Raw genomic sequence first — 25,234 nt, forward strand, 5'->3', positions numbered from 1 at the left:
TTTTACGAATTTGTGGATCAGCAGCTATCCTGCCTATCCACGAAAATTTCCCCCCTCGAACTTCACAAAATAGCATTACTGCATCCTGCAGAAGCAAAAATTTCCCCCCTCAAAATTTTTGAGGGTGACGATTTGCAAAATATTTCAGCTATGATATCAATATGTAGTTATATTTTAAAGTACATGGTGAAACTTGTCAACCAGTGAATTCCTTGCTCTAATCAGTTGAGTCAATCAATTCACTCTGATCATCTTACAATACAGTTGTGTTGTTGCCACTTTTGAATGATATGATGACATCAAAACGACTATTGACAGTTTTCATAGTACAAATTCAAAGTCATTGGGTTTTAGCAAGGAATAAATTGATGTAGTTCTGGAAACACTGGGTATTGTAGATCCGATTTTGACTCACTTAGTGGATGGATCATGTTGTGTCGGGTGTCCTCAAATAGTTGGTAAGGAGTGAACAGTCCTATAACAACAATTACCATCAGGCTTCATAGCTACAACTCTCCTGTCAGCTTCACTTAAGAATTTGTGAAGAATAGTCACTAGTAATTGCTGTTGGAAAAATCTAACAGCTAAACCAATGTATTCTAGGCTAACCTTAGGTAGCTGATCCACAGGCTTGTCACCTATAAACAGATTTAAAGTAAACTATACATAGAGAATTCAACTGTACTTTTACTGCATGACTTTTTCACATTGGCGATGAATGCATCACCAGAGTGTTACTCAGTATTGTACTTCATGTCTGATACAATATTGCTCTTTCATCAAGGAGAATACTAAAATTGGTTCAAATGTCACTAATACACTAATATTTCACTCGTACAATACTGAACACACACACACACATGTGCAACGTATGTGAAGTACGTATTTACATATCAAAAGAATACAATAAAACAGATAGGTTGAATAAACAGCTGTCTATTTTTGGTGACAGCAAGTAACATTCAGCAATTCACAAACCATATCATGTGGTAACCATTTAACCATACAATATAGTGGGTTATTATTAGTGTTGTGCGAATATTTTGTATATCACCTATCATGATTATTGCAAACTTTTTTATCATGATACGATAAATTATCATGATATAAAAATCTGCATGAAGGCATGGTGATAAATTACTACAATGAGATTTTAGCACTTGAACCTATGTGAAAAGTAACAATAGAATTCTACAAAATCCCACCTAACCTCCTGGAAGTCTCTATAAACTCTGCTTTACTGTCTTAAATATCATTATCAGTAAACTTTGTGTAAAAAGTGGTGCATCGTTATGCATCACGATATAATTTTATCATAATTCACGATATAGAAATTTATCGTGATATGCAATATTATCGATATATTGCACATCACTAGTTATTTTCAAGGGGAAAATTTTGTGGATTGGCAGCTATCCATGAAAAATTTCCTAGTTAAGGGGCACCCAGGTGGTTTTTGAATAACTGAGGCCACTGTACAGTATTGTCCAGATAAGATTGAAATGCTGTACATAATTTGTGTTACTGTATTGAAGGTTTTTTTCTAGGGGGAGATTGCACCATCCAAAATTTCAAGGGGGAAGATTTTCACTGCTGCAGGATATATTAAGTAATATAGACTTTTCACACAACAAAATGTGGACTATTGTAGTCATCTGAATACAAAGTGGTCCCTATTCCTGGGAGTTTGGGGTCCTACTGTACGTATATTCAATAGAGCAAATACATTAACCCAATAGTTGATCTATGCACACACCACTGAAGTTCAATTTTCACCTTGCAATACACTATGTACACCACAGAAATGCTGCCACTGATTTGCTCAGGCTGCTTTTTATGAGCTAGAAATGATCTGACACCTTGAACTGCTACTGGCCAGCTGGAACACGAGGCTAGAAACGTAGACACCATTGCACAGTTGCCCAGTTGTTTTATACATACTTTTCTTTCACTTTCAGTGGCACCACTTTCAGTGGCACAGTTGGGCTTGAGACCAGTCTATATGACATACTTGGCCATATATTCTATTCATATACCAATTGCCACCCCATAGTGATATGCTTGTATTAAAGATAATACCATTGTGAATACTTCAGCTCAAAATCACAAAATTATGGCTATGTCAGTAGCTAACTGGCTGTGAACTAAACACTATGATTGGCTGCATCCATGGTTAAAATTTCAAATTCAGAGCTTTTGGCCATCACAAGTTGAAACTTTTGAAATTGTGTATCTCACAATCTATTCATGTGCGTAGATCAATGGTTTTCCCACAAATACAATAAAGTTAAAGGGGCTAAACTTTTTCACACCAAAGAGTATTACAGTAGGATAGATTACAAGGAGGCATAGGTGTTATACTAAACTGTCACTTTTCTTAACTATATCTGTATTGCTGTATGATAACTGTCGTTCTCCAGACAAGACCACATAACTTTAAGACCCTTGGAATGATTTCGTTACACTACTCACCTTGCACATCAATATGAGCACAATGGACAATGATACCATTCACAGCACAGCAGTATGATCCAGTAGCACAGACCCTTAGAGTGTTCCAGTCTTACTGAGTACTGTCCCATCTCTGGTCCATTGTAGTGTGATGAATTGTGAGGACTCCATATTGAGCACGTTATCATCTGTGACAACTTGGTCACCAAAGAAATTATTCTATAAGAAAATAAATTTGTACATATACATAGATGCACAACAAAAAGCAAAAAAAGCAAAGTCTTCGGCAGCTGTACTAACACAGCTATTGCCGCCCAGTGAGCCAGCACTGGGATGCCTGTGCACCTCAGACACTTGAGCCTTGTGCAGGCAAATCCTCCTGGGACAGGGCTAGTAACCCACAGGAGGACTGTCCAGGTCTCACAATGAGAGGTCGTGGAATCCAAAGTTCCACAACGACCTCAAAACCGCTAAGCACACACAAACATACACACACACAAATTATACTGACCATGCTGGTTCCAAACATACTGTAGCTAAGGTGTACTTCATGACCACAATAAGACCACCTCACATAGTCATACTTTGCTTCTTTTAATATACAGTAAGTGACTTACGTAATGCAAGAGTTTATAACATAATTATTGAGGAGTAGTGTCCTACTCTCATATACCCCTGTAGAAGAGCATATTTTAAAGTGATGATGTAACGACTACAGTAAGTGTGGTTTGTGACATACAAGAACCCATAAAGTACTGTGTCGCTCAAGACAGCTGTGAATGGTCAAGCAACAAATGCCTATATATAAGCAATTGTCTAAACCCATGACAAGAAGGTACACTTGTAGTTTGGTGAGAAACACCGAGGAGCTTGAGTTAGTTTAGTTGCTAGTGACATTGCTGGCATGCGTACAATCAATATTAATTACAAAAAGACACAGTACCATCGTGATATGTCTTTCTACAGGTGTATACGAGAGTAGAATACTCTCCTCAGTATAATTATATTACGAACTCTTGCTTAATTTGATGTAACGAAATTGTAGTGTACTATATACGTACACTTTACTTGCATTTGCAATGTTCCACATATAATGCATGTTGTATGAAGAAGGTAGTTGCACAGTTCATTGTATGGCTAAAATAAATAAATGGGTACTAATTAAGGATATTAGAATTCGGATAGTAAAATTGGTATTGGAGTACTCGTTGAGATCATGTGATCCAATATTAATGAGCTCACATGATGCATTTGTTATCTGGCAGTGACGGTGTGGAGTTTGATTGAAGCATTTTGGTTGTCAGGAACATTTACTGGGTACTTTAATACAGCGTATTTATCATCGCTGTTACTTAAAAGCTTTAAACTGCATATGATATGCTTCAATATAGGTATGGTAAGTATTCGTGATTACTCGATCATTAATGCTAGAGAGTACTCGAATACTAAAAATCCATGATCGTTTCAGCCCTAGTTCCTTGTATCGGGAACCACCAGGATACAATTATGTGGTCTTGCTAATGTGCATCTTAGCTACCTTCTGGACCTACAGTGCAATCACTACAATGTGATGGTCTTATTAATGAGGTCATGAAGTATATGCCTCAGTTTGGTCACTGCTTCCCATACAAAGACCACATTGTAATAGTGAGTTAGTAGTTACGCTCCATTGTATAAGCAAGGTTGCATTCTAGCACACACTTTATAAAGCTATGAACATTTCCTAACAGGGGTGTCACATAGACACAGGAATATCTGCAACTGCCATCAGACTATTGTCCAGTCAAAATTTTCCCCAATGTGGAACTTCAAGTAAGCACTTCAATTGTGGGTTTCAGACTTCATCCTTGACTGTAGCACAAACTTAGCAGCCTTAGCCTTTGACTGCAGCTACAGATCTACCATATTACTACGGGTCAGCACCTTGCATTCCTTCTCCCCCCCTCCCACTCGTATTTTACTTTCTGGTTTACAGTGTAGTGTATCTAGCAACTCACGAAACTACTGTCATATATGTTGGTATACCCTGCTTACCATCTCTAGCGAAGTCCGAAGTAGTCTATGCTGGCATCATAGATAATACACCCCCCTGACATCCAGCGCTGCAGCGTAGTGTATTAAAGGAGCACTCTAATGACTAAGCGCTTACAAAGTGCGTTATTATTTTGAGGCGCCACATCAAGTTGGGTGAATATAGCGTTACCCGCAACAAAAACCGTCAAGCGAAAACCGAAAACGTGATCCATCTGCTTTGAAAAGGTGCCGAAATACGTAACAAGCTCACGTTTCCATTGACTTCCTGTGTTGCATAGATTCCGAAATCGTCTGTAACTACTGAGGATTTCCAAATCTTTGCAACACGTCTGAAACGCAAAGCGGAAAAACGTGATCCAGTACGTCACTTCCTGCCTTTTACCCAATCGACGGTTTAGACGACCGAACCAACGGTTGTGATTCAACCATCTCGCTTGTTGATAGATTTTATACTCGTGTGTCGGTGTTTCACTGGTCGCATGGCGTGTTATAGGAATTTTAAATTACATGTGATAGGCGTGCACGTGAACGCATTGCGCTTTGGTGTTGCAGAGATTTGGAAATCCTCAGTATCTAGTAAATTCGTGGCTACAAAGCGGAAATCCAAGCAATGTTCAAACTAGCTACGTAAGGCCCCTATTTGGTGATTATTAGTTTCTCATCCACCGCCCGCATCCTTCTTAAGCTACCGCATGGTAAGCTATTATTTACTCTGCGCATGCTCAGAAGAACACGTGATACCAAACTGTTATAATTTTTGTTGATGAACGCTACAATGCGCTATATATCACCAGGAGAACTGTTGTTTTCCTTAGCAAATTGCTGCAGTGCCAGTTGCAATCGTGCTCTATCGACTTCATCAAAGCAGGCTTTCAGTTGACTGTCGAAAAACAGTTGGCGATCACGAAAAGTAGAATCAGCTGGTGAAGGAAATGTTTGTAGTAAGAAAGAAAGACAATCTGGACAAGGTCTGTACATCAGTGTGTTAAGATTATAAAATAATGGCATAATGGTAATACCCTCCCGCCCGCATCATAATAATTAGAAAGGCTGGATGAGAAACTAATGATCACCGAATAGGGGCCTAACTGAAATCAAATGTATATGTTCAAAATATTCTCTAAGTGGAAGTTGACTCCAACTCTCATTTGTTCCCTTCTGAAACACCGACTAGAGTGGGCCATCAATTAAAGTCTAGACAACTGCAAAAAAGAATTTCAACATTCATTTTTGCCAGCCACAATCCAATCCTCTGCCAGCTGATGTAGTTACCTAGCTTTTCTAGTTTATGCTGAATAATTTGTACATGCACACACACTCAATATTATCTATGATATAATGCATGAGGTTCCGTGCATGAAATATTATTCAAATTCGCCATCTGTCGGCTGGTCAGTAATCTCCCCCTCCCAAGCAAAGCGGCAGGTGGTCTGTGCAAGAGACAAAAAAATTCATAATAATATTAATAACTTTAACTCTTGCCCTGGCAACACATTACTACTAGGCGCGGTCAATGTCTAAAGTATAAAGTAACTTCTAAAAGCTGGGTCAGCATTCCTACTGATCATGACTCCGTTGAGTATGACGTGTAGCTAGTTTATAAATTTCCTTCTGGGCAATCACATAGATAATGTATGGGAAAAGTAAAAAAATTGTCATAGCTAACTCATGATAATTGGTAGCTGTGAATGATGTCAAAAATAATCTCTCCAAGTTTTAAATGGATAAAATGAATGATATGATGACATTTTGAATCCATAGTGATACATTAGCTATATGTATGTGATTGCCCAGAGGGGGAAACTGAATTATTGCCCTCTCACATATGGGCCCGGGGAAAACTATAAACTTTAAAATGTACATCTTGTGACCTACATAACAGCTATAGCTATATGCTATCCTTTTAATGCTTTAGACGTTGACATATGTAGCAGCACCAACAGCTAGAAGCTAGCAACTACCAGCTGCAGCCAACAGAACTCCACTGTTTGACCAACACTCATGCACACACCCCACTTACAGTAGGTCATTTTCATACTGTGTATTGCTTAGTAATCGTTTGGGTATAAATGTCTTGTAATCTTGTACATTTATCAGTTGTGCTCAAATCATACTTAAGTAGTGGTCCAACCAACTAACACGCTCCTTCAACGACGAGCAACCATTCACCCACATGGTTCCTTGCCACACACCTTGGAACCTTGCCATCCAGTGGATGATGCTCTGGTTGAAGAATCCACATTAAATCAGCGGCGACCATGTCGAGGACAAGTAGTTATACATTTCTGTCGAGCTTTTTCCTGGCTTCTTCTAAAAGACCTTTGGTAGGTCTGACAGTGAAAAGTGTTAGGTTCAGAATGTAGTGCAGCTAACAAATTCTCCACTCCTCCATTAATTAATTGCTTCCATAAATCCCAACCTTGAGCTTGCAGGTAACATAACAGTCGTTGATTGAAAAGTTCTTTAAGTCCTGTCTAACTTTATCTCGCCACCGTAGTTTCACACCATGAGCTGGTCGTGCCATTGGGAGCCATCCATACAGAATCCTCTTTGGTATGTCAGGCATGCGCACCACATGTCCCAACCATCTAAGTCTACTCAAACTTAACAGAATACTAATTGACTCTCGCATACCAAAACGTTCAGCCAATTTAGCAGTGGTGCTCTGCCCACTGTACAGCACACTCAGTACCCATGTTGCATCTAATACAGCAACGATGAATGATACACAGAATTGCAAAGCTCACTAAAATTTTTCGAAGCCTGCGCAATTTGGCGATTAACCTCCCCTATCATTCTACCATATTCCTCTACAAGTGACCCTAAATACTTAAATTCCTTCACTACCTCTACACTACCACCACCTAATACCAGTGGAGCTGCATCCTCAGCTGTAAGATTCACACCAGCAACAAGTAACTTGGCCTTTGTCAAACCAAAGTCTGCAGTGGCTTCCTCAAATATCCTAGTTGCTATATCCATATCTGCCCTAGAAGAACAAATCAGGGCTGCATCATCAGCAAATAATTATAAGCACTCAGTTATGACATGGTCTTCTGGTATGCTCTCCAACAAGTTTCCCACCTACCTTGTATATAGTACCTCAATTCCTGCTGCATCACAACAACTTAGCCAACCCTGAATAACTAATTCAAAATACAAGATGAACAAAGTTAGAGCAATTGTGCAACCCTGATGGAGTCCATTTCACACCTGGAAAGGTGGTGCTTCCTCTCCACCTACTGCAAGAGTAGCAACCATCCCATCATGAAAAGAACACACCAAATCTATCAAACAGTCAGGTACATCATATTTCCGCAAAGCACACCACAGTGCCTGTCTTGGCACAGAATCATAAGCTTTTCGAAGATCAACAAACAAGAGGAAAATTTTGTTATGATGGTCAATGGTCTTCTCCACAAGTTGGCGCACACAGGAAACCATATCCACACAACCCCTACAAGCTCTGAAACCACACTGAGAGTCAGCAACAGAGCCTTCTACCACAGCTTGGAGTCGGTGATTGATTATTCTCGCATACAGCTTGCCCATCACATCCAGTAAACGGATACCCCTCCAGTTGTCACACACAGATAAATCACCCTTCATAGCAGTCTTGAGTCCACCATCTGCCTCATACACACATGTGACCAAATTTTGGAAAATCACCTTTATGGGCACATTCAACACATTAGTTCTGAAACACAATATAAGTCAAATTCCTACCCATTTATGGGTAGAATAAACCATAGATACCTTGAATTACAAGAAAATTTTTAGAAATATTTGAAAAGTGTTTCTGCTACAGCATCATGCTAGTTTAAAAAATTACAAGTGAAATTACAGTTGTTTCAGGCGCAACCATAAGAGTGATTTTCCAAAATTTGGTCACATTTATTATACATATACAAATTATGTAAAATTAAAGGGCAATGGTTAACTTTTCCTTTTATCTATTGGAGGAAGGAAACCCTTTATGATTTATTATACAGCTAGCTTTCCCACCACTCATGCAAATTTGAAGTGGTATCTAGTTGATAACCTGATCTCACTGCACAGCTACTTTATATTAAAATTATCATTATATATGCACACTGAATTGGAAGTCAAATTTACATCCTTTCTGCATGAGCTCCTGGGTTTACTGATATAACTCAAGATATAATATCTAGCAAGCCCTTTTGGTGCAAAAGTGCACATCAGAGAATTATGATCTCAATGAACATGAAGGGACATTGGTCTTGACAACAGGGTGGCTTTGTTGATGTGAAGATAACAAATACATCAGCAATTGAGCCACTCCCCTCAGGCTTGCCTACTGTTTATTGAGAGCATGAAGCTAGCTTTGTAAGTAGCTGGAGTATGCAATACATATGCTTAGTGTATTCAAGAAATAGAGCATAATTATATTGTTTTCAATGGTTTGTGAAGTCACTATATAGTTTAAGTTGGAGCTGGGAACATAATTCGGAGGGAGGAGATAATGTTGCTTGTCATTTGTGTTGCATTTGGTGCATAAAGGATGGAGGGAAAATACATACATTTAATTCCATTGCCACTTTTAGATGCCGTGTTATCATCTGGTCAATGTTCTGCTTGCTTAAATAGTTAGTACAGCAGATACATCTAGTTATACAGAGTAGGAGGAATGAAATGGCACAACATGTACATGTGACCATATTGCATGATGTGTACTAGGGCTCTATAGGAAGTACCAACTAATAATGCATTGGCAGAACTATGTGGGTTTTTGTGGTTTTGACAGAGCCCTTTCAAATTTAGCTCAGTGGCATGCAGTCTAGCTGTTGGTTGGTATTTTTTGTATTAACCTGAATGATAATAATTTTGTGACCCTTTGTTGTACTGTTCAAATGATTCAATGTCTTAGTATTATAGTCTCCATGCACAGTTTTTGAACAGTATTCTGAACAGTATTTTTGTGACGTAAATAAAGTTATGTACATGGAGATTTTCTGGCCTGCATTGGCACATTGAGAGTCCTTGAAGACCCTATGCAATAAGGCATTATAGAGTTGGCCATTTGACACATTCTTGCCATGTTATAGTAATCGTGAGCAGAGTTAGCTAATGCCTAGTGGAGGATTCATCAAATATGTGACTGTTGATATTGTGTGGAATTGATTCGCGATGAAAGTTCATAAAACTTTGACTGGTTCTTGAAAGAACTACAGACCAGTATATATAAATAATAAGATGAGGTCTTCTTGAGCTCATAGTCACAACTTATGTGTAGCTTTAGCTACTACAGTTAGTGTTTATTCGCAGTTTAAAGCATTAATAGATTTACTGTGATTGGAAGATGCACGTATCTCTCAGTATACATGCTATTAAACAAATACATACAGTACTTTCTCAATCATCCAACCCCCTTGCATGGGACCAAGACATATTCAGATAATCAAATAGTTTGGATAAAAAGTTCTGATACTCTAATAGAACATACATCTTAGGAAAAATATTCTAATAGAGCAGTCATTTCTACTGTGTTTGGATAATAGAGGTTAGGATAATCAAGGGAACAAGTATATCTCAGTGGAGAGCTAAAAATATAGCTGCTTGTGCTTCTAAGAGAGAGAAGGCAAAGAAGCGCAGATTTCCATTTAATGTCAACTGAACCACACAAAGTTAGGCCAGGACACAATTTCAATAATACCAGCAGCATGTTTTCACCATAATAGTGTAGGATTGTATACTTTTGGATGTGCTGTATATAGTGTATGTAAGACTTAAATATTCAGTAATTGGTTGATCATTAAAGCAGGAGCTCAAAGTATATAATATTATGTATTTATAACAATGGCTTCCCCATCACCCCACACATTTACGTATGTATGTTTAAAAAGATGCAGTTTGTCAGTCAGTTGCTGAAATGTATAATTTGCATAGCTAATCTTCATGAGTGAAACTAATGAGTGAAACTCAAAATATTATTGGTCAAGCATCTAAGTCTAAAAGCTTGATCAAGGGCAAGGATGTAGTGCATTTGGTTAAGTGACGTGCCTCACAGTAGTAACAGTAACTGATAACAGTACCTTGTGGTTTGGGAGTATGCCACACCCAATTCCATGACTGCCAATCATATATATTGCATCCATCAAGAAATTCCAAGTTTACTGCATTATAGTGCAGCTGCTGTTTCAAATTAGTGTAGTAAAATCTTTCTTTACTATATAGCTACAACCTGCCAGCTCTTATAGCAACACCAGCGGTCTTAAAAATTACAAATTTGGTGAAATTGCAAATCTTGTATTATGAACAAGTTGAGCTGATCCCTGAGAAAAGAAAAGTAGATATTCAGTAAAATAAAGTGTGAAGAGCAGACGTATGCGTGTGCATGTGGTTTGGCTCAATTGCTATTTTGGGAAAGAATCGAACCATAACTGACATATACACTTTATGGCTTTCACATGGTGAAAATTTGATTAATTGCAATTGTAGTGACAGACATTAATTTTGAATATAAAAGATTTTAAAATATTGTAAGTGAATCAAGCTGCACTATAGTACTACATATGAGCCAATTAAGAATTTGAGTAATAGCAGACATGGGGCAAAGTTAGGCACCGGCCTATTATGCCCAAAAATTTACCTATTATGCTTTTGAGCATTGCTCAAAAAATAAGCCTATTATGCTCAAAATTATGCTTTCGAAATCAAGATTATGCTCTAGAACTGACTGTTTTATTAGAGTATATCAGCCTTTCTTGACTGCTGTATTGGAGTAAGTGACTGCTCTATTAGAGTATCTCGATCTTATTTCTGCAAAGTGTGAATAACCAACAAAAAAACGGTTTAATAAGTTATATTACGTGTTTTTAAATATGAAATGCACTAATAATACTATTAGCAGTGAATATTTGCTTTCTTTCAGGCGCGCGTATTGCGCATTTTAATTAAATTTTCAAACATCGTCCCTATTATGCTGGCATTATGCTTGATGCTTTTGGTCACCTATTATGCTTTAAATTATGCTGGCATAATCGGCCGGTGCCTAGGCAAAGTACATTTAAAAGTATTTAAGTAAAGTACAATGGATTTACTTAAGTACTAGTACAAGTACGTATGATTTTCAAGGTTAAGTACAGTACTTAAGTACAATGCAGGCACTTTTGATAGTTATGCGGTTGGTTGTTCAAGTCTAAATACGTACACGAAACACGTACTACATGCACGATAATAATTTTTGTCAGACTGATTAGTTAGCTCTTTGAATCAAATGGTACCAATTGTAATAGGCTACTTTTAATTTTTGCACGTATTGCTTATGTAATTTGATTTTCTTAGTCAGCCAACCTAAAATTGATCAACTGTAAGTATAGTCTTTCAGGAGTACAGGGACTCAGATTACGATTACCTTATTGCACTTTGACTATAATGCATTTACAATGTTAGCTTCTCATTTCACATACATGCTCTGTGCACTTGATCGTACTTCAGTCTTAAACTAGTACTTTTAAGTACGTACTTCAAGTACCTTAAATATACATTGCTTGCTTAGGACTTAAGTATAAGTACAAGTACTCTATGAGGTGTACTTAAGTACAAGTACCAAATTGCCCCAAGCCTGACATTAACTATATTATCTTTTACAGTGTATGGAACTTCTATTAGCTAACCCCTGAGGGCATATTTGAAAAAATCTCGAAGATTTTGGTCCCAAAGAGTCTGACATCATACTCTGAAAAACCTTTAAATAACAGCTATATATAGCTGGGTCTCAATTTAAAGTGTTCATTGCATATTGAGAGTTTCCACTGTATAGTCTATACCTAATTGGCTTTAAATCAATGTCAGTTAATTTTCAAATTGACATTTAAGTTTCTTTATTGTACATGTTTAACATGTTTGACTGAGTAATTTGTACTGCAATACACAATTTTACAGCCAGCTCAGCTGATAATGTACAGAGAAAAAGTCAATTACAAAAAAATACAAGTATCTTGCTAAGTACAGTGAAACATATCTCTGCTGAACATGTATACTGAATTAAGTAAATAGAAAAACTATTTAGGTGGAGGTGTTTTTTTCGGTGGGAAAGGTTTTCCATAACAAAGCTTAGTGATACAGTCACCATTTTCTTTAAACTCCTCAATAAGGCTATCCTGAAAAGTTGAAAACCCACCTATCATTATAATACACTTGGCCTTTAGAGCAATAGCTTTCTGCATTGCTCCAATGTATCCTGTATCAGATATACCATTTGCTGCTGATATGAAGTCCTCCTCATACTCACTAACAGTTTTGTTGCCATAAAACATGTCTATAAGGTGTTGAAACATTTTCATAAATTCAGGACTCCGAGCATTGGCATTAGTCTGGTCACCAAATCTTCCTATATCAGTGGCCAAGAAAGGCTTCAACCCAAACTGTTCCAAGATGTCCGGTAGCTGTCCAATGCAGTCATAGTAATGCTCTATTACTTCTGAATGATTGAACCCACCTGCCTTCATTTCTTGGAGCCGCCTTACTGTTCTAAATACAATTGCTGTGTACCCTTGGAAGTCAACATTTAAAACATGTTTCACATAATTTCTACTATCAGCTAATATTCTTGCACTAGGCAGCATCATTGTAAGCACATCAGGTTCATGTAGACGCTGAAGAGTCTTGTCACCTATTCCAATTCTACCAATACCAGTCCATAGTGTAAAATAAATAGTAGAATTGCTATTAGGATCAAAGGGAGAATTAAAGATTTCCAGGGTATTGAAGTATTTTACAAAAGAGTAGCAAACAACCTTTTCAATTGTAAACCTCAAAAAGCCCAATAGATTTTTCAAAATAGTTCGGAACCTTTGTGCTTCTGATACACATCCAGGGTGACTCTTAATATCATCACCCTTGAAAATCCCTCCAGGCTTACCATACACTGATACTGCAAGAACAATATTTCTACTAGCATGCTCAACAAAATCACTCCAATTTACTAGAGAAGGAATTTCATACTTCTCTGTTCCTTCAGTCCAGTGATCAAGATCAAAGTAGTCTCTGAAACGTAAGGACGTATTAAAGTTATGTTGATTTACATTCTTTCCTGAAAATCCCAGTACAGAGTCATGAGCAAATGGTTCAAGCACGCTAAAGTTTCCTGACTTCTTGGCCCATTTTTGAAATGACCACATGTTCAACACTGCATTTGTCTGCTGCTCCCAATAACTGTGACAAACAGCAAACTTCTTGTAAGTTGTCTTTAAACTTTTTGTGACAGTTGTTGTCGTAACTGTTGCATCTGTAATAGGTTTTGTAATTGTTGTTGCTTTTATAGCTTCTGTATTGTTTTCCGTCATTGTAGGATGTTCAGTTTTCATGCTAGCTTTCGTTGTTACGGCAATATTTTTTGTTTCTGAAGCTTCTGTAATCTTCTTTGGTCTTGTTTGTCCTTCAGTTGTGCTGTCAGTATTTGTGACATGTTCTACCATACTAGTCTGAGTGGCTGCAGCAGTAATTTCTGGTGTTTCAGCATCATTTTCTTTTGTGGAAATTTTTGTTTTAATAAAAGCGTTTAGACTATGAATATCAAAATTGACAAAAATTGTGCTATCACTTGAAACAACTTCATAATAGACTACTAGCAGGAATAGTATAACACCACCAAACAGTACTAGAAACGTTTTCCTGTAAATAAACAATTCAATTGTAATTAAAGGACATTCAGTTACACTATTTAAAACAACAATGGAACCTTAGTCATTCGAACACTTGGTTCTTGTTTAGATAACTAAGAGTCCATTTTCTGAACCATGTGTGCACTTTATACAGAAAAACTAATAGCAGTATTAGAACATTCAATTTCTCAAATGTCTTGGTTATTCATTAAAATGGAATTGAGATTCCACTGCTGTAACAGTAAGACAAAGCAAGTTTCCACAGCAGCTACCATAGAAATCATTCATTGTTGCAACTAAGTTTGCTAAAATCACAATCCTAACAGCTACATTTAATGTCAGTAATGTGGCAAAGTAATGATCAATTTATGCTAATAGAATATTCACAACCCACTAAAAGTAGTCTCACTGCCCTTAGCAGGGACAGGAGCTTATCGAGTGCAGAGACATCCTCTGAACTTGAAGAGCTCCTGGCAGGATCAAGCAATGTATCAAAATTCCTTTTCATAAATACTTTATCAAACAGAACGGTAGTACTGTTTAAGTAGGGTTTGCATCAAAAGTGACGCACGCCGCCAAAAAACATCCTAAAAATAACAGCTTAGAAACTTCTTACATGACAAAAATCACCTTTACGGAATAATATTAGTCCATCTAATGTCAAATGTAGCGTTAAAAACAAGAAAACGCTTACTAGCAGCCGGATATAGAATTTTAAAAAAATTGTCAAATGTGAAATTTCGTCTCACTCACTGCCTGACCACAGTCACAAGCCTAGAGCCCAAACGAAGCTGCACACGGTCACCATTTTACGCCACAACAACAAATTCACCGGTGGGGTGTGCCTTTTTGGGTTCTGACGAGTGTACGCCCTGTGCGCCTTGTCTTTTCTTTTATCTTCAATCAGGCTGCCTGTCTTCTTCATCCAACGAAACCATATCGAGGCGTTAATTTTCCATATCAACACTTTCTTTATTAAGCAGCATAATAGACGCCACAAAATTATTTAAGGCACTTAGACTACACTACTGTACGGAGGTACCAGTACTCCACGATAGGTCACAAGATCACGCTCATTCTTCGTTCTACGTATTATCGATCAAGACCATGATGACCATGCCCCTTTTACGCTAGCTGTATTTGTGACCACACACCTTCAAGTTGGTAGGCTGATTCGAGATACTCTAATCTAATAATCGGTCGAAACCATGATGACCACACCCCTTTTTGGGCAAGCACACATGACTCGAGATACTCTAATACAGCAGTCATCTTAATAGAACAGTCACATGTTTATAGTTAGCTGTATGCTTTAACAAAAAAACTAAACAAACTAGTATATTAAAAATTATGAGTTTAAAAATGAAGTAGGGATCCAAGCGATAAAAGTGGTGAAACAAGAGATGAACAATGGTAGCTATTACAGCATAGCTCAGTGGGAAATCCCTACTTTGGCATGGTATAACAATCATTTGTGTTCAATGCCAAAGTAGGGATTTAATGTCAAAGTAGGGATTTCCACTGAGCTATGCTGTAATAGCTACCATTGTTCATCTCTTGTTTCACTACTTTTATCGCTTGGATCCCTACTTCATTTTTAAATTCATAATTTTTAATATACTAGTAGTTAACAGCCCTATCATAGCAAGGTAACAAAAGAGTGTTGTGGATGAAGCAACAGATACACTGTAAGTGCGAAGTATGCCATTAGGCTCTCCTTCCCAAGGAAAATTTAGCCCTTTGAGGTTGAATCTTGGAAGCAATTCTCACTGAAATTACAAACAAAAGTTGAAAGATGGTTACTTTTCCTACAGCTGCACACTGACTGCTCTATTAGAGTATCTCAATCTTTCACAAAATTGAAGTATATAGCTCTGGCCTAAGCAAATCAACTTTAGACAGGCTGTAGTACCAGGTGTCCTACAGACCCTCAGCACCTGTGCTGTAAACTCTTAATAAATAAATAAAATAAAAAACCAGCCAAACTGCTTGCTACAGTAACACTAAAACTTTAGCAAAAACTGTGATTAGCTATACTTCAATTAATAAAGAACAGTAATTTGAGATATCATGAATGCTTAATGACAACAGTTTTACACCCCCTAATGCTAGAGATCCATGCTTGGGTCATTGTCAGCCAATAACATTAACAATGTCCTCCATCACTGGTTATTTCTCACAGAACAAGTCAACATGTGTGCAATAAGTTTATCATTTTTCGTAACCAAGTACTTGCATGGTGTTGCTAGTCCATCTCAAGCACTACAGTAGTAACTGTGGGCATGGTACTTTTTGATTAGAGGCTTGGAAAAGTTTTGCACAGTGGTTTAGTACAGACTCAATTGGAGGCAGGGTTTCAGGCCTGATATATAGCAAAAGATTTTAGTATGCTTTTGATGAGTACCCTATTAGAGCAGTTAGCTACCTATTCTACTATAGCACAAAGTCAGCTTTTGATAATTAACCAGTTCAGATCTGGTCATCCTTGGCTGCTAAAGATCTCCCTTGTTTAAGCACCAGATTCATCTCTATAATACCACAAGCGATAGGAAAACTTATAAGCTACATAATAAGGGTCATTACAACAAAAAGTGCTTAAGGTTACGGAATAGCACACAAAACCTGCTTTAACCCAAGCAGGGATAAATAATTTCAACAACTGTGTTGTGTTAGCAACACAACTAATTGTGCTTGTTTGTTTTTACTACAGAACAACGACTGCTCTTGGGTGTGTGGTCCACAATAGAGCGATGGTTTATAGAGTGAAACAAGCTCTTTTAAGGCTTGTATCTGAGTCACTGGGAAGAAACACGCCAAAAACGCTTCCACAGGACCTAATAAATTTAATATACAGTATCACTATGCCCCAGAAAAGCCAATAGAGCCTACAGCTTTTGCTGTATTTGGCGGTGGAAAAACATAGTAGTGACAGCTGGAGCTGAGCTATATACGGGCTGGCTTACTTGTGTTACTACAACAAATTGTAGTGTTCCACCTGCCTCAAACTACACTGTAGCTACATAAAAACATTAAATATGAAGGGCTTCACCTTCATTTAAAACTTTTCACGCTGCTAGACTGGTTTTATGGGCTTCTCAAAAAGTATTGATAGGCATTCAAAATTTTGAATGATTGCCCATGACTATACCGTAACCTTAAGGAAGGGAAATAATCACCTGAAGTACAAATTTAATATTAAACAAAACTCTAAAGATGAAATGTGCATTCCTAAAATTTTTTTGTCCAGTATCATAGGTGAACTAGCTACAACACTGCATCAAAAAAGAATGCACTCTGCAAGAGACAACCAGGGGGGGTAGGACACGATGTCATAACGCATACAATATTGCATAATTTAATTGAATTCCAATGATAATTACGAGATGAAAAACTTAATGTATCGGCTAGTTGCATCATTGTAGACGCCGAAGGCAATTGCATTTACTACTAACAACTAAGAATACAGCGAACAAATACACAGGTACCTGAAACTAAGATCAGAATTTATTCTAAATAATGCCCTATTACAAAATTCACTGTAATATCGCTGGGGCTTAGTGGGGCTTAGTAGATAAAACGATTTCTTCACTATTGAATTACTATTTCTGACTATAAATACAATGCTAATTTTCACGGTTTACTAGAACTCAACCCTATGGCAAAATGTACAGTACGCATACGTCACGCAATTATTGTGATGTCATGTCCTACCTCCTCTGAGAGACAACAACAAAACACAAGCCCCATACTATAATAATGAACAAGATATTATAGTCATTGTATTATTATTATTATGCTTATGCGCCCTACACACAGAGAACAAATACGTGAAGTTAGCCTAGAATTAATCTTTTTACAGAGTGTTTGAGGTTAACATGCAACCATGGGTGGGCTAACATGAATCGACACATTAAATTGTGCTTCAGTGAAAAGTATTGGGACACAAGGTAAGTTGTGTGCATTGTACGTACTGTGGTATGCCAAAAGGCACTTATTGAGTGGAAGCAACATCAACAGTGAAGCAATCAAGCCAGTGGAGTAGCCTTAGTCGTTATTGAGTTACACTTGTCTGAAGGCATATTAGGCAGTTACGTAGTTAGCTAGTCAAAAGAAAATTCCATTAAATAATAGTTTTGTAGGCAAGTTAAATAGTGCCAGCAGTCACGTGCATTAAAAAAAAAAAACCGAGAAAGCAAAAAAATTGTTGGGGTTAGACCCCAGGCCTCTGTACTTATAATTTATACTCGTAACCACTGTGCTGCAGCCACTCACCTCCCTAGTTTCTACCTTATAAACGTCTAACTGCAGTGACTTTTATATAACAAGAGTGAAGAAGAAACCAAAGTTGAACTCGACCATAACCTAACAATATTTGTCACATGCCCTAAAGTACAAGACCCAAGGCAAACTACTGGTTGTGTGTCCCAAAGTTGAATACTCGGGGCATACTACTAGATGCGTGCCCTAAAGTTGAATAGTCGGGGTAGCTATTATACTGGACACGTGCCAACCCTAGCTCGCCTCAACACAACTAGTATGTTTGATAGTCCAATTAAATGATGGACTTGTGCTAGTAAAATAGCCGTTCACATCCATAACTAGTGCTGGCACTATATCCACTTCCAATTTTGAAGCATTTTTTGCTCAGTTATAAGCACTTTTAGGCTTAATTACACCTAACCAATAGCTACTGCCAAGGCGCTGTGAAGGTATTGAGGTACTGTGAAGCTGGTTCTGGTAAATATATATATATATATATATATATATATATATTTGTCAGAAGGCACAAATCTTTATGATCCCACTACTCCGCTATTTTAATACTTTTTACAATTTGTACGGAAATGTCAACTGATGCATTCACTGACTTTAGCTACAACAAGGGGATGACATACAGACATTCATTGTAGGTAGATCTATGACCGCGGTCTAAATCAGGTGACTGATTTTGGGGGACCGGTTGTAGCATGACAGGTGCCAAGTCAATGGTCAAGGGTAAAAATTGAAAAATACTGAAATATCGTCACTAAGTCACAGGTCAAAGAGGCTCTTAGTCACAGGTCAAAGTAAAATTTTGGCCGGTCTGAGTTTTAGCTGCGGTCGCAGATCTTGCTATAGCATGACACTCCCTTGCTACAACCAGCCAGTCCCTTTTTACCCCCTAAGTCACAGGTAGCTTTACAAGACACTATGATTAAAATACCATATTGCCTCGAATTTTGGCCGGTCCTGTATACACGCCTCAACAACGTGACCATCATGGAATGCCAGTTTGTAGTATTCATAGCTTTAATAGACATCATTTAACGTAACACTTTCACACCTCAGATCAAAGAAATTCTTTATGCTATAAGTGTGCTGACAACTCATTATTACATCCACAAACTGTACAGTTTTAATGCTTCTTAAACCCCAGTGAGTGGGAGTATCAAAGCGCCGTGCTGGGTTATAACTACCATACAGCTAGACAGAGCGGCGCTGCTACTGTACGATATATTAGTTATCACCCAGTGATAACTAACTTATCACCCTGTTGCGGAGCCACTCAGTCTCTTTCGTGACATCATAATGACCGCGAATGGCATTGTTTACCAATGGAACAAAGAGCCAAATAAGGAAATATTGATACAAAACACACCAATACAGCACTTAAAACTAGCTAAACCTTACAAGAAAACTGTTAATCCTTTACACAATAACACTACAAGTTACCAATACCGTGATAGTTTAACAAATGTCAAGAATAGTCCGTGATGATTTTCGCTCCAGCAATCACTCCCAACGGCCACTATGGTGAAGAACTAACTTCCTCTAGCTTCATCGTTCTATCTCGGACTGTGGTAGCCACTTGTTGGTCTTTATTTTTCTCTTGCACACCACGCGACACCACCATACCAATTTCTGACGAAGGCGAATCGTACCTGGAACCGCTGCTTCATAACACCGCCCTTCGCTACAGTTTGTAGGCAGTATGTAAGGTCTCTCTTGTAGCTACGAAGTAGAATCTCTACACAATTCGGACGAAATCTTGAGCACAGTGACAGGAACTCAAACCGGAACTTAATTTACTATCCGTAAACTTCTGCGCACTCCCACGCACTGGGATATAAAACAGTTATATCCCGTATACTAGGATGATATCATTGTTATTACACTCGTACCGGGATATAACAATAACTTATATTACTGTGTCCTCCTTTGTGTCCCATTCATCTTTGCTGACAATGAAAAGTGTCGATTTGGCGATAGCACGTGATGGCTCCCCTTCGTGACGGAAATCGTCCGTTTTTGTCATAGTGGCTATTTTGATATCAGAAGTACTTTTCAAACAGTTCTTGATTCATACTGCTGTGTAACGGGTTGAACATAGCCGACAATGAAGCGTAATGGATACTTCACCTTTCAGACGATAATTAATATAACTGGGGCGTGCGGCACCATTTCTTTCTTTCGGTATGCGTGGATTGCAGAGGTGTTTTTTGAACAGTTCTTGATTTGAAATGCTACATAACGGGTTGAACATAGCTGACAAAGAAGCGTAACGGATACTTCATTTTTATAATTGAGGCGCACAGCGCCATTTCAGATGCGGTATGCGAGGGTTCACCAGTCATAATTATTTACAAAAAAAAAGTTAATAAACAAGTACATAGAAAAATTTGGAAATTTCAACTAGAGTAGGGACCATAACACATCGATAAAACAAGCTGGAGTAGTGCACGATATTAATTCACAGTAAAACTATAAGAAGCGTTATATTCCTACTGTGGTCAAGATACCATAATGGAAATGCACAGTAGGGATATAACACTTCTTATAGTTTTACTGTGAATTAGTATCATGCACTACTCCAGCTTGTTTCAGTATTTTTTATCGATGTGTTATGGTCCCTACTCTAGTTGAAATTTTCAAATTTTTCTGTGTACTTGTACAGTAAGTAAGTACTAGTGTTGTAGTAAGAGCTAATATGAAACTTTGATATAGTAACCACAAGTACACAGAAAAATTTGGAATTTTCAACTAGAGTAGGGACCATAGCACATCGTTAAAAAGTACTGAACAAGTACGTTTTAACGATGTGCTATGGTCCCTACTCTAGTGGAAAATTCCAAATTTTTCGGTGCACTTGCTTGTTAACTTTTTTTGTAAACAATTATTATGACTGGTGAACCCATGCATACCGCATCTGAAATGGTGCCACACGCCCCAATTATCGTCTGAAAAGTGAAGTATCCATTATGCTTTTTTGTCAGCTATGTTCAACCCGTTACACAGCATTTCGGATCAAGAACTGTTCGAGAAGCACCTCTACAATAAATGCACACCGAAAAAAAATGGTGCCATACGCCCCAGCTATATTAATCATCATCTGAAAAGTGAAGTATCCATTATGCTTCGTTGCCTGCTATGTTCAGCCCGTTACACAGCAGTATGATCCAAGAACTGTTCGAAAAGCACCTCTGAAATCAAAATAGCCACTACGAAAAATATGAACGATTTCCGTTACGAAGGAAAGCCAGCACGTGCCACCACCAAATTGACACTTTTTGCTGTCAGCAAAGATGAATGGGACACAAGGAGGACACTGGTAAGTCCATGAAGAATGCATTGTACGTACTGCAGCATGCCAAAAGGCACCAGTCGGGCCAAAGCAACGTCAAACAGTGAAAAAATCAAGCCCGTAGCCTTAGCCGTTATCGAGTTATGCTTGTCTGAAGGCATCAGTCAGTCAGTTACTCAGTCAGTAAAAAATTCCGTAAAATAATTTTTTTTAAATGCTGTAGCAACTTGTTGAAAGCGTTTCGGGTCCTTTTTTGGGCTTACGTTTTACCTAACCAATACTGTCTCATCGTTGTCAGGGAACATTTTTTGGGTGATATTATTCCATACTCCTTTGTGATCCCTACTATACAGTTACTATCATACTGTATGATAATGATATATTGAACCACCTCAAAGGATCCTGGACAAATACCAGGCCACAATAAAGGCACCCTCAACCATATCAAAGGCATTTAATTTTAAAAAGTGAATTTAGCAGCTTTAAAAGTACCTTCAAAGGCTTAAAAAGCTACTTTGAAGTGTAACATATTAGTTGCAACACTGGAAGTCGTGCATTGTCCTGATATGTACGCATTCACCCTTGGGCATTGTGCACACATATTAGGCAATGCACTCCTACCAGCATCACGACCATTACATATCAACTGAAACCTGTGTGTCAACAGAAAGCTTTTACACCAATTAACCTCAGATTTAGTGCTACTTTGGACAAGCAATAGGTGCTTTAAATAAATAAACGCCCGGGCCATAATTCGAAGCAATACGGTAGAAGTCTCAGTGATACATAAAAACACAACCTATCCCGAGGGGTCCACAACACAGCTGAATCTTGTACGGCTTTTTACCATTGAATCTTTGCGAATCTTCTGAATCACAGTCAAAATCTAGTAAATTCTTCAGGATACTATACATTAGTTTGGTGGCGCCTGCTGAATCTTTATAAATGAATCCTTTGTGAATCTGTAAAGATTCCGAATCTCATGAAATTTTGACTATGTTGCAGACCCCTCGACCTATCCATGCAGGCTGGAAGCCAATGTCATAGATTTTCGAACCCCTCTATAACCTATGCCAATGAAACCATGGAAGGCAAGTGATTACTTGAGGATCAGATGTAGTCTCGCGTGCCCATGAGTCGGGTGCGTGAGACTAGAAGGATCTTGGCTCAGATGAGCTGATCCAATGGCAGAATTCAGAATTCATTGAGATAACCATTTTCAGAATTCGTCCATCTCCCCTAGTCTGGCGCGGCCGCCCCTTCGCAAACAGGAAGGGTCTGGGGACTCTAGCATTGTGTACTTGTGCGAACTTAGCGAAAACTGGTGCGTCCAATCAAATCGCTTGCCTGCTCATTTAGCGACGTCGATATCCATTTTGGCTAACTTGTTATGTGGCAAACTATGGCTTCTGTTTTGCTTGTCTTGAGTCTTGTCTAATTTGAACTTATTGTGAAGGAATAAGGACATATTTTAAAAAGTACAAAGAGTGTGTTAAGTAGCAAGGGGGTGTTATGTAGGTACGCACTGTAGGTAGATCTGCGACCGCAGTCAAAGTCTTGACCGGCCAAAATTTGCTTTGACCTGTGACTAAGAGCCTTTTCGACCTTTAACCGGTAACTTAGCAACGATATTTCAGCACTTTTCGATTGTGGGTTGGAAGCTTTTACCCTTGACCGTTGAATTGGCACAACTTTGGTGGCTTGACCTTTGACTTTGACCACGGTCACAGATCTACCTACAGTGAGTGCCTGTATGTCACCCCCTTCAGTAGTCTTGTAAGTTAGAAGTGGTGAGTTTTTTTAGCGTTCCACTGGATATGAATATCGCAATGCCTAACGATAATTGTGAAATCTAATTACGGAAAATCACGTCTCTCCCACTAATAGGAGTTTAGCATAAGCGGAAATATTTTAATTGGTCTGTTAATTGCTGTTGCGCAACCACTGGATGCTGTGGTTAGCCATAAAAATGTACAGAAACCATTGGGAAACGGATGACCACGGACACTAAAACCTTTGTTATCCGGAAACAAAAGGAGATACGCTAGTCTTGTAAACAGCTCCTGAAACTACATTGATTTCTACGCGTTTTGGTGGTTGTCTGCTCGTCATAGGGTATGTGGTTAGCTAGTTACAAGCTTCTGAAGTTGAAAACGCCTGGCGAAAGTGTTCTGATTTCGAGGAAAGCAAGCAGACGCTTGTTTCTATGTTTTGATTGAAGAACAACCATTAGGATCACCTGGATAGTGTTTACAAGCGCGCTAAACTTCATGTTTGCTTGTCGGCCCGTCTGGTCGATTGTAGCGTTCATAATCCATGGAATCAATGAAATTATCTATTACCAAGCTTTGCCAATCAGTTCTGAGTGGTTTTCCAGTAGAAACTCAGAAGTATCAGCCTTGTATTGTAAAATCTTTAACCTTACGGCTCGATAACCCTTTATCCTATTAACAGCAGGCAACCACGAAACGAAAGGGAAATCAACGTAGTTCCTATCTATGTACAGAAAATTGGAACATACCGTATACTTTGTAAGCAACGGAGGTTTTATTGTCAGTTATCATCGTTTTCCCAATGGCTTCAATACATTTTTATGGGCATCCAGAGCATCCAGTGGTTGCACAATATGCAATTAACGCTAATTGCATTCCTAGACGCTTATACTAAACTCCCCTATTACTGCGGTTTTCCAAGTTCTTGCAATGCAAAGCGTCATGCGCTAATATTGTGTCAGTATGCGCAGTTCTTTAACTACACCTGTAATGTTCTGAGGCTGTCGATTTGTATGCGTATAGGCATGCTTGAAGTCCTGTGAGTCAGTAGTCGTCACTGAAAATCCACTTATGAACAACTGCGCACGTACATGCTTGTATAGCGCATGACGCTTTGCATTGCAAGAACTTGGAAAACCGCAGTACATTCCATTCGCACAAGTACACAATGGCCAATGCAGAGCCTTCCTGTTTGCGAAGGGGCGACCGCGCCAGACTACATCTCCTCCTTCACCGGGTAGTCTACATCTGAAACCGGCCTCGTAAGGCCGGGCCATTGGCATTTCATGCATCTGAATGATCTGACACCGCGGGCCTGAAGGGGCACAAGAGTATGCTACACACACAGGCACAATCACACCCGACCCTAAATACCTTTTATTCATAATGACAAACACATCACAGTTTTGTTCCTGTCTCGATTCCCGTTATCAAGGCTATGGTCATGGCTCAACCACAAAAATTACACAACTATACATCACGTGACCCACTTGCACCATCGTGATTATTTGCTTCTAATGCTAGCGCTGTGCAGTGTTATTTAACTATTATTATAATTATATGTAGCTATTTGGGGAAGCTACTCATCTAGAAGACCTAGACAACCAGATTATGATGCCTCAGCCTGCAGCTGGGCTTGTTTTTCATATTTTTGTTACGTGCAATCATGGGCGGCAGGAGTTTGGGTAGTCTCGCGTGGCCAGACCGCTTTTTTCCGTATATTGGGTGGGGAAAAAGGGTCTGGTGCAACTGCCAACTCCAATAGCTGTTTACTACTGAGCCGTCCCCAC

General features: G+C 38.6%; 2 protein-coding genes and 1 long non-coding RNA gene across 3 annotated transcripts; all 3 read right to left on the reverse strand.

Annotated features, from left to right (window-relative positions):
* Positions 1-51: 51 nt before the first annotated feature.
* On the reverse strand, positions 52-4,650 carry LOC136257716 (uncharacterized). Its single transcript, XR_010702131.1, has 5 exons — positions 4,486-4,650; positions 2,473-2,670; positions 686-791; positions 610-638; positions 52-564 (listed from the first exon to the last, which is right to left on the reverse strand). It is a non-coding gene; the product is annotated as an uncharacterized lncRNA (long non-coding RNA).
* A 2,230-nt stretch (positions 4,651-6,880) lies between these two features.
* LOC136259301 (uncharacterized) lies at positions 6,881-8,037 on the reverse strand. Its single transcript, XM_066052791.1, has 4 exons — positions 7,699-8,037; positions 7,574-7,623; positions 7,233-7,474; positions 6,881-7,188 (listed from the first exon to the last, which is right to left on the reverse strand). Exons 1-4 carry the CDS (start codon positions 8,035-8,037, stop codon positions 6,881-6,883), a joined length of 939 nt encoding a protein of 312 aa, XP_065908863.1.
* Positions 8,038-12,276: 4,239 nt separating this feature from the next.
* Positions 12,277-24,949, reverse strand: LOC136258181 (uncharacterized). Its single transcript, XM_066051505.1, has 2 exons — positions 24,819-24,949; positions 12,277-14,121 (listed from the first exon to the last, which is right to left on the reverse strand). Exons 1-2 carry the CDS (start codon positions 24,827-24,829, stop codon positions 12,510-12,512), a joined length of 1,623 nt encoding a protein of 540 aa, XP_065907577.1. The 5' UTR covers positions 24,830-24,949; the 3' UTR covers positions 12,277-12,509.
* Between the last annotated feature and the right edge of the window lie 285 nt (positions 24,950-25,234).

The sequence above is a fragment of the Dysidea avara genome, chromosome 6 (genome assembly GCF_963678975.1).
Source record: "Dysidea avara chromosome 6, odDysAvar1.4, whole genome shotgun sequence".
Lineage (NCBI taxonomy): Eukaryota > Metazoa > Porifera > Demospongiae > Dictyoceratida > Dysideidae > Dysidea > Dysidea avara.

Bases quoted from the DNA above. Each gene is read 5' to 3' on its own strand.
- LOC136259301 (XM_066052791.1), bottom strand. From the start codon at position 8,037: ATGGGCAAGCTGTATGCGAGAATAATCAATCACCGACTCCAAGCTGTG. The intron at 7,475-7,573 runs GTAGGTGGGAAA...TTGTTCTTCTAG, and splicing joins ATTGAGGTACTATATACAAG to GGCAGATATGGATATAGCAA. The intron at 7,189-7,232 runs GTGAGCTTTGCA...TTGCTGTATTAG, and splicing joins GCAGGCTTCGAAAAATTTTA to ATGCAACATGGGTACTGAGT.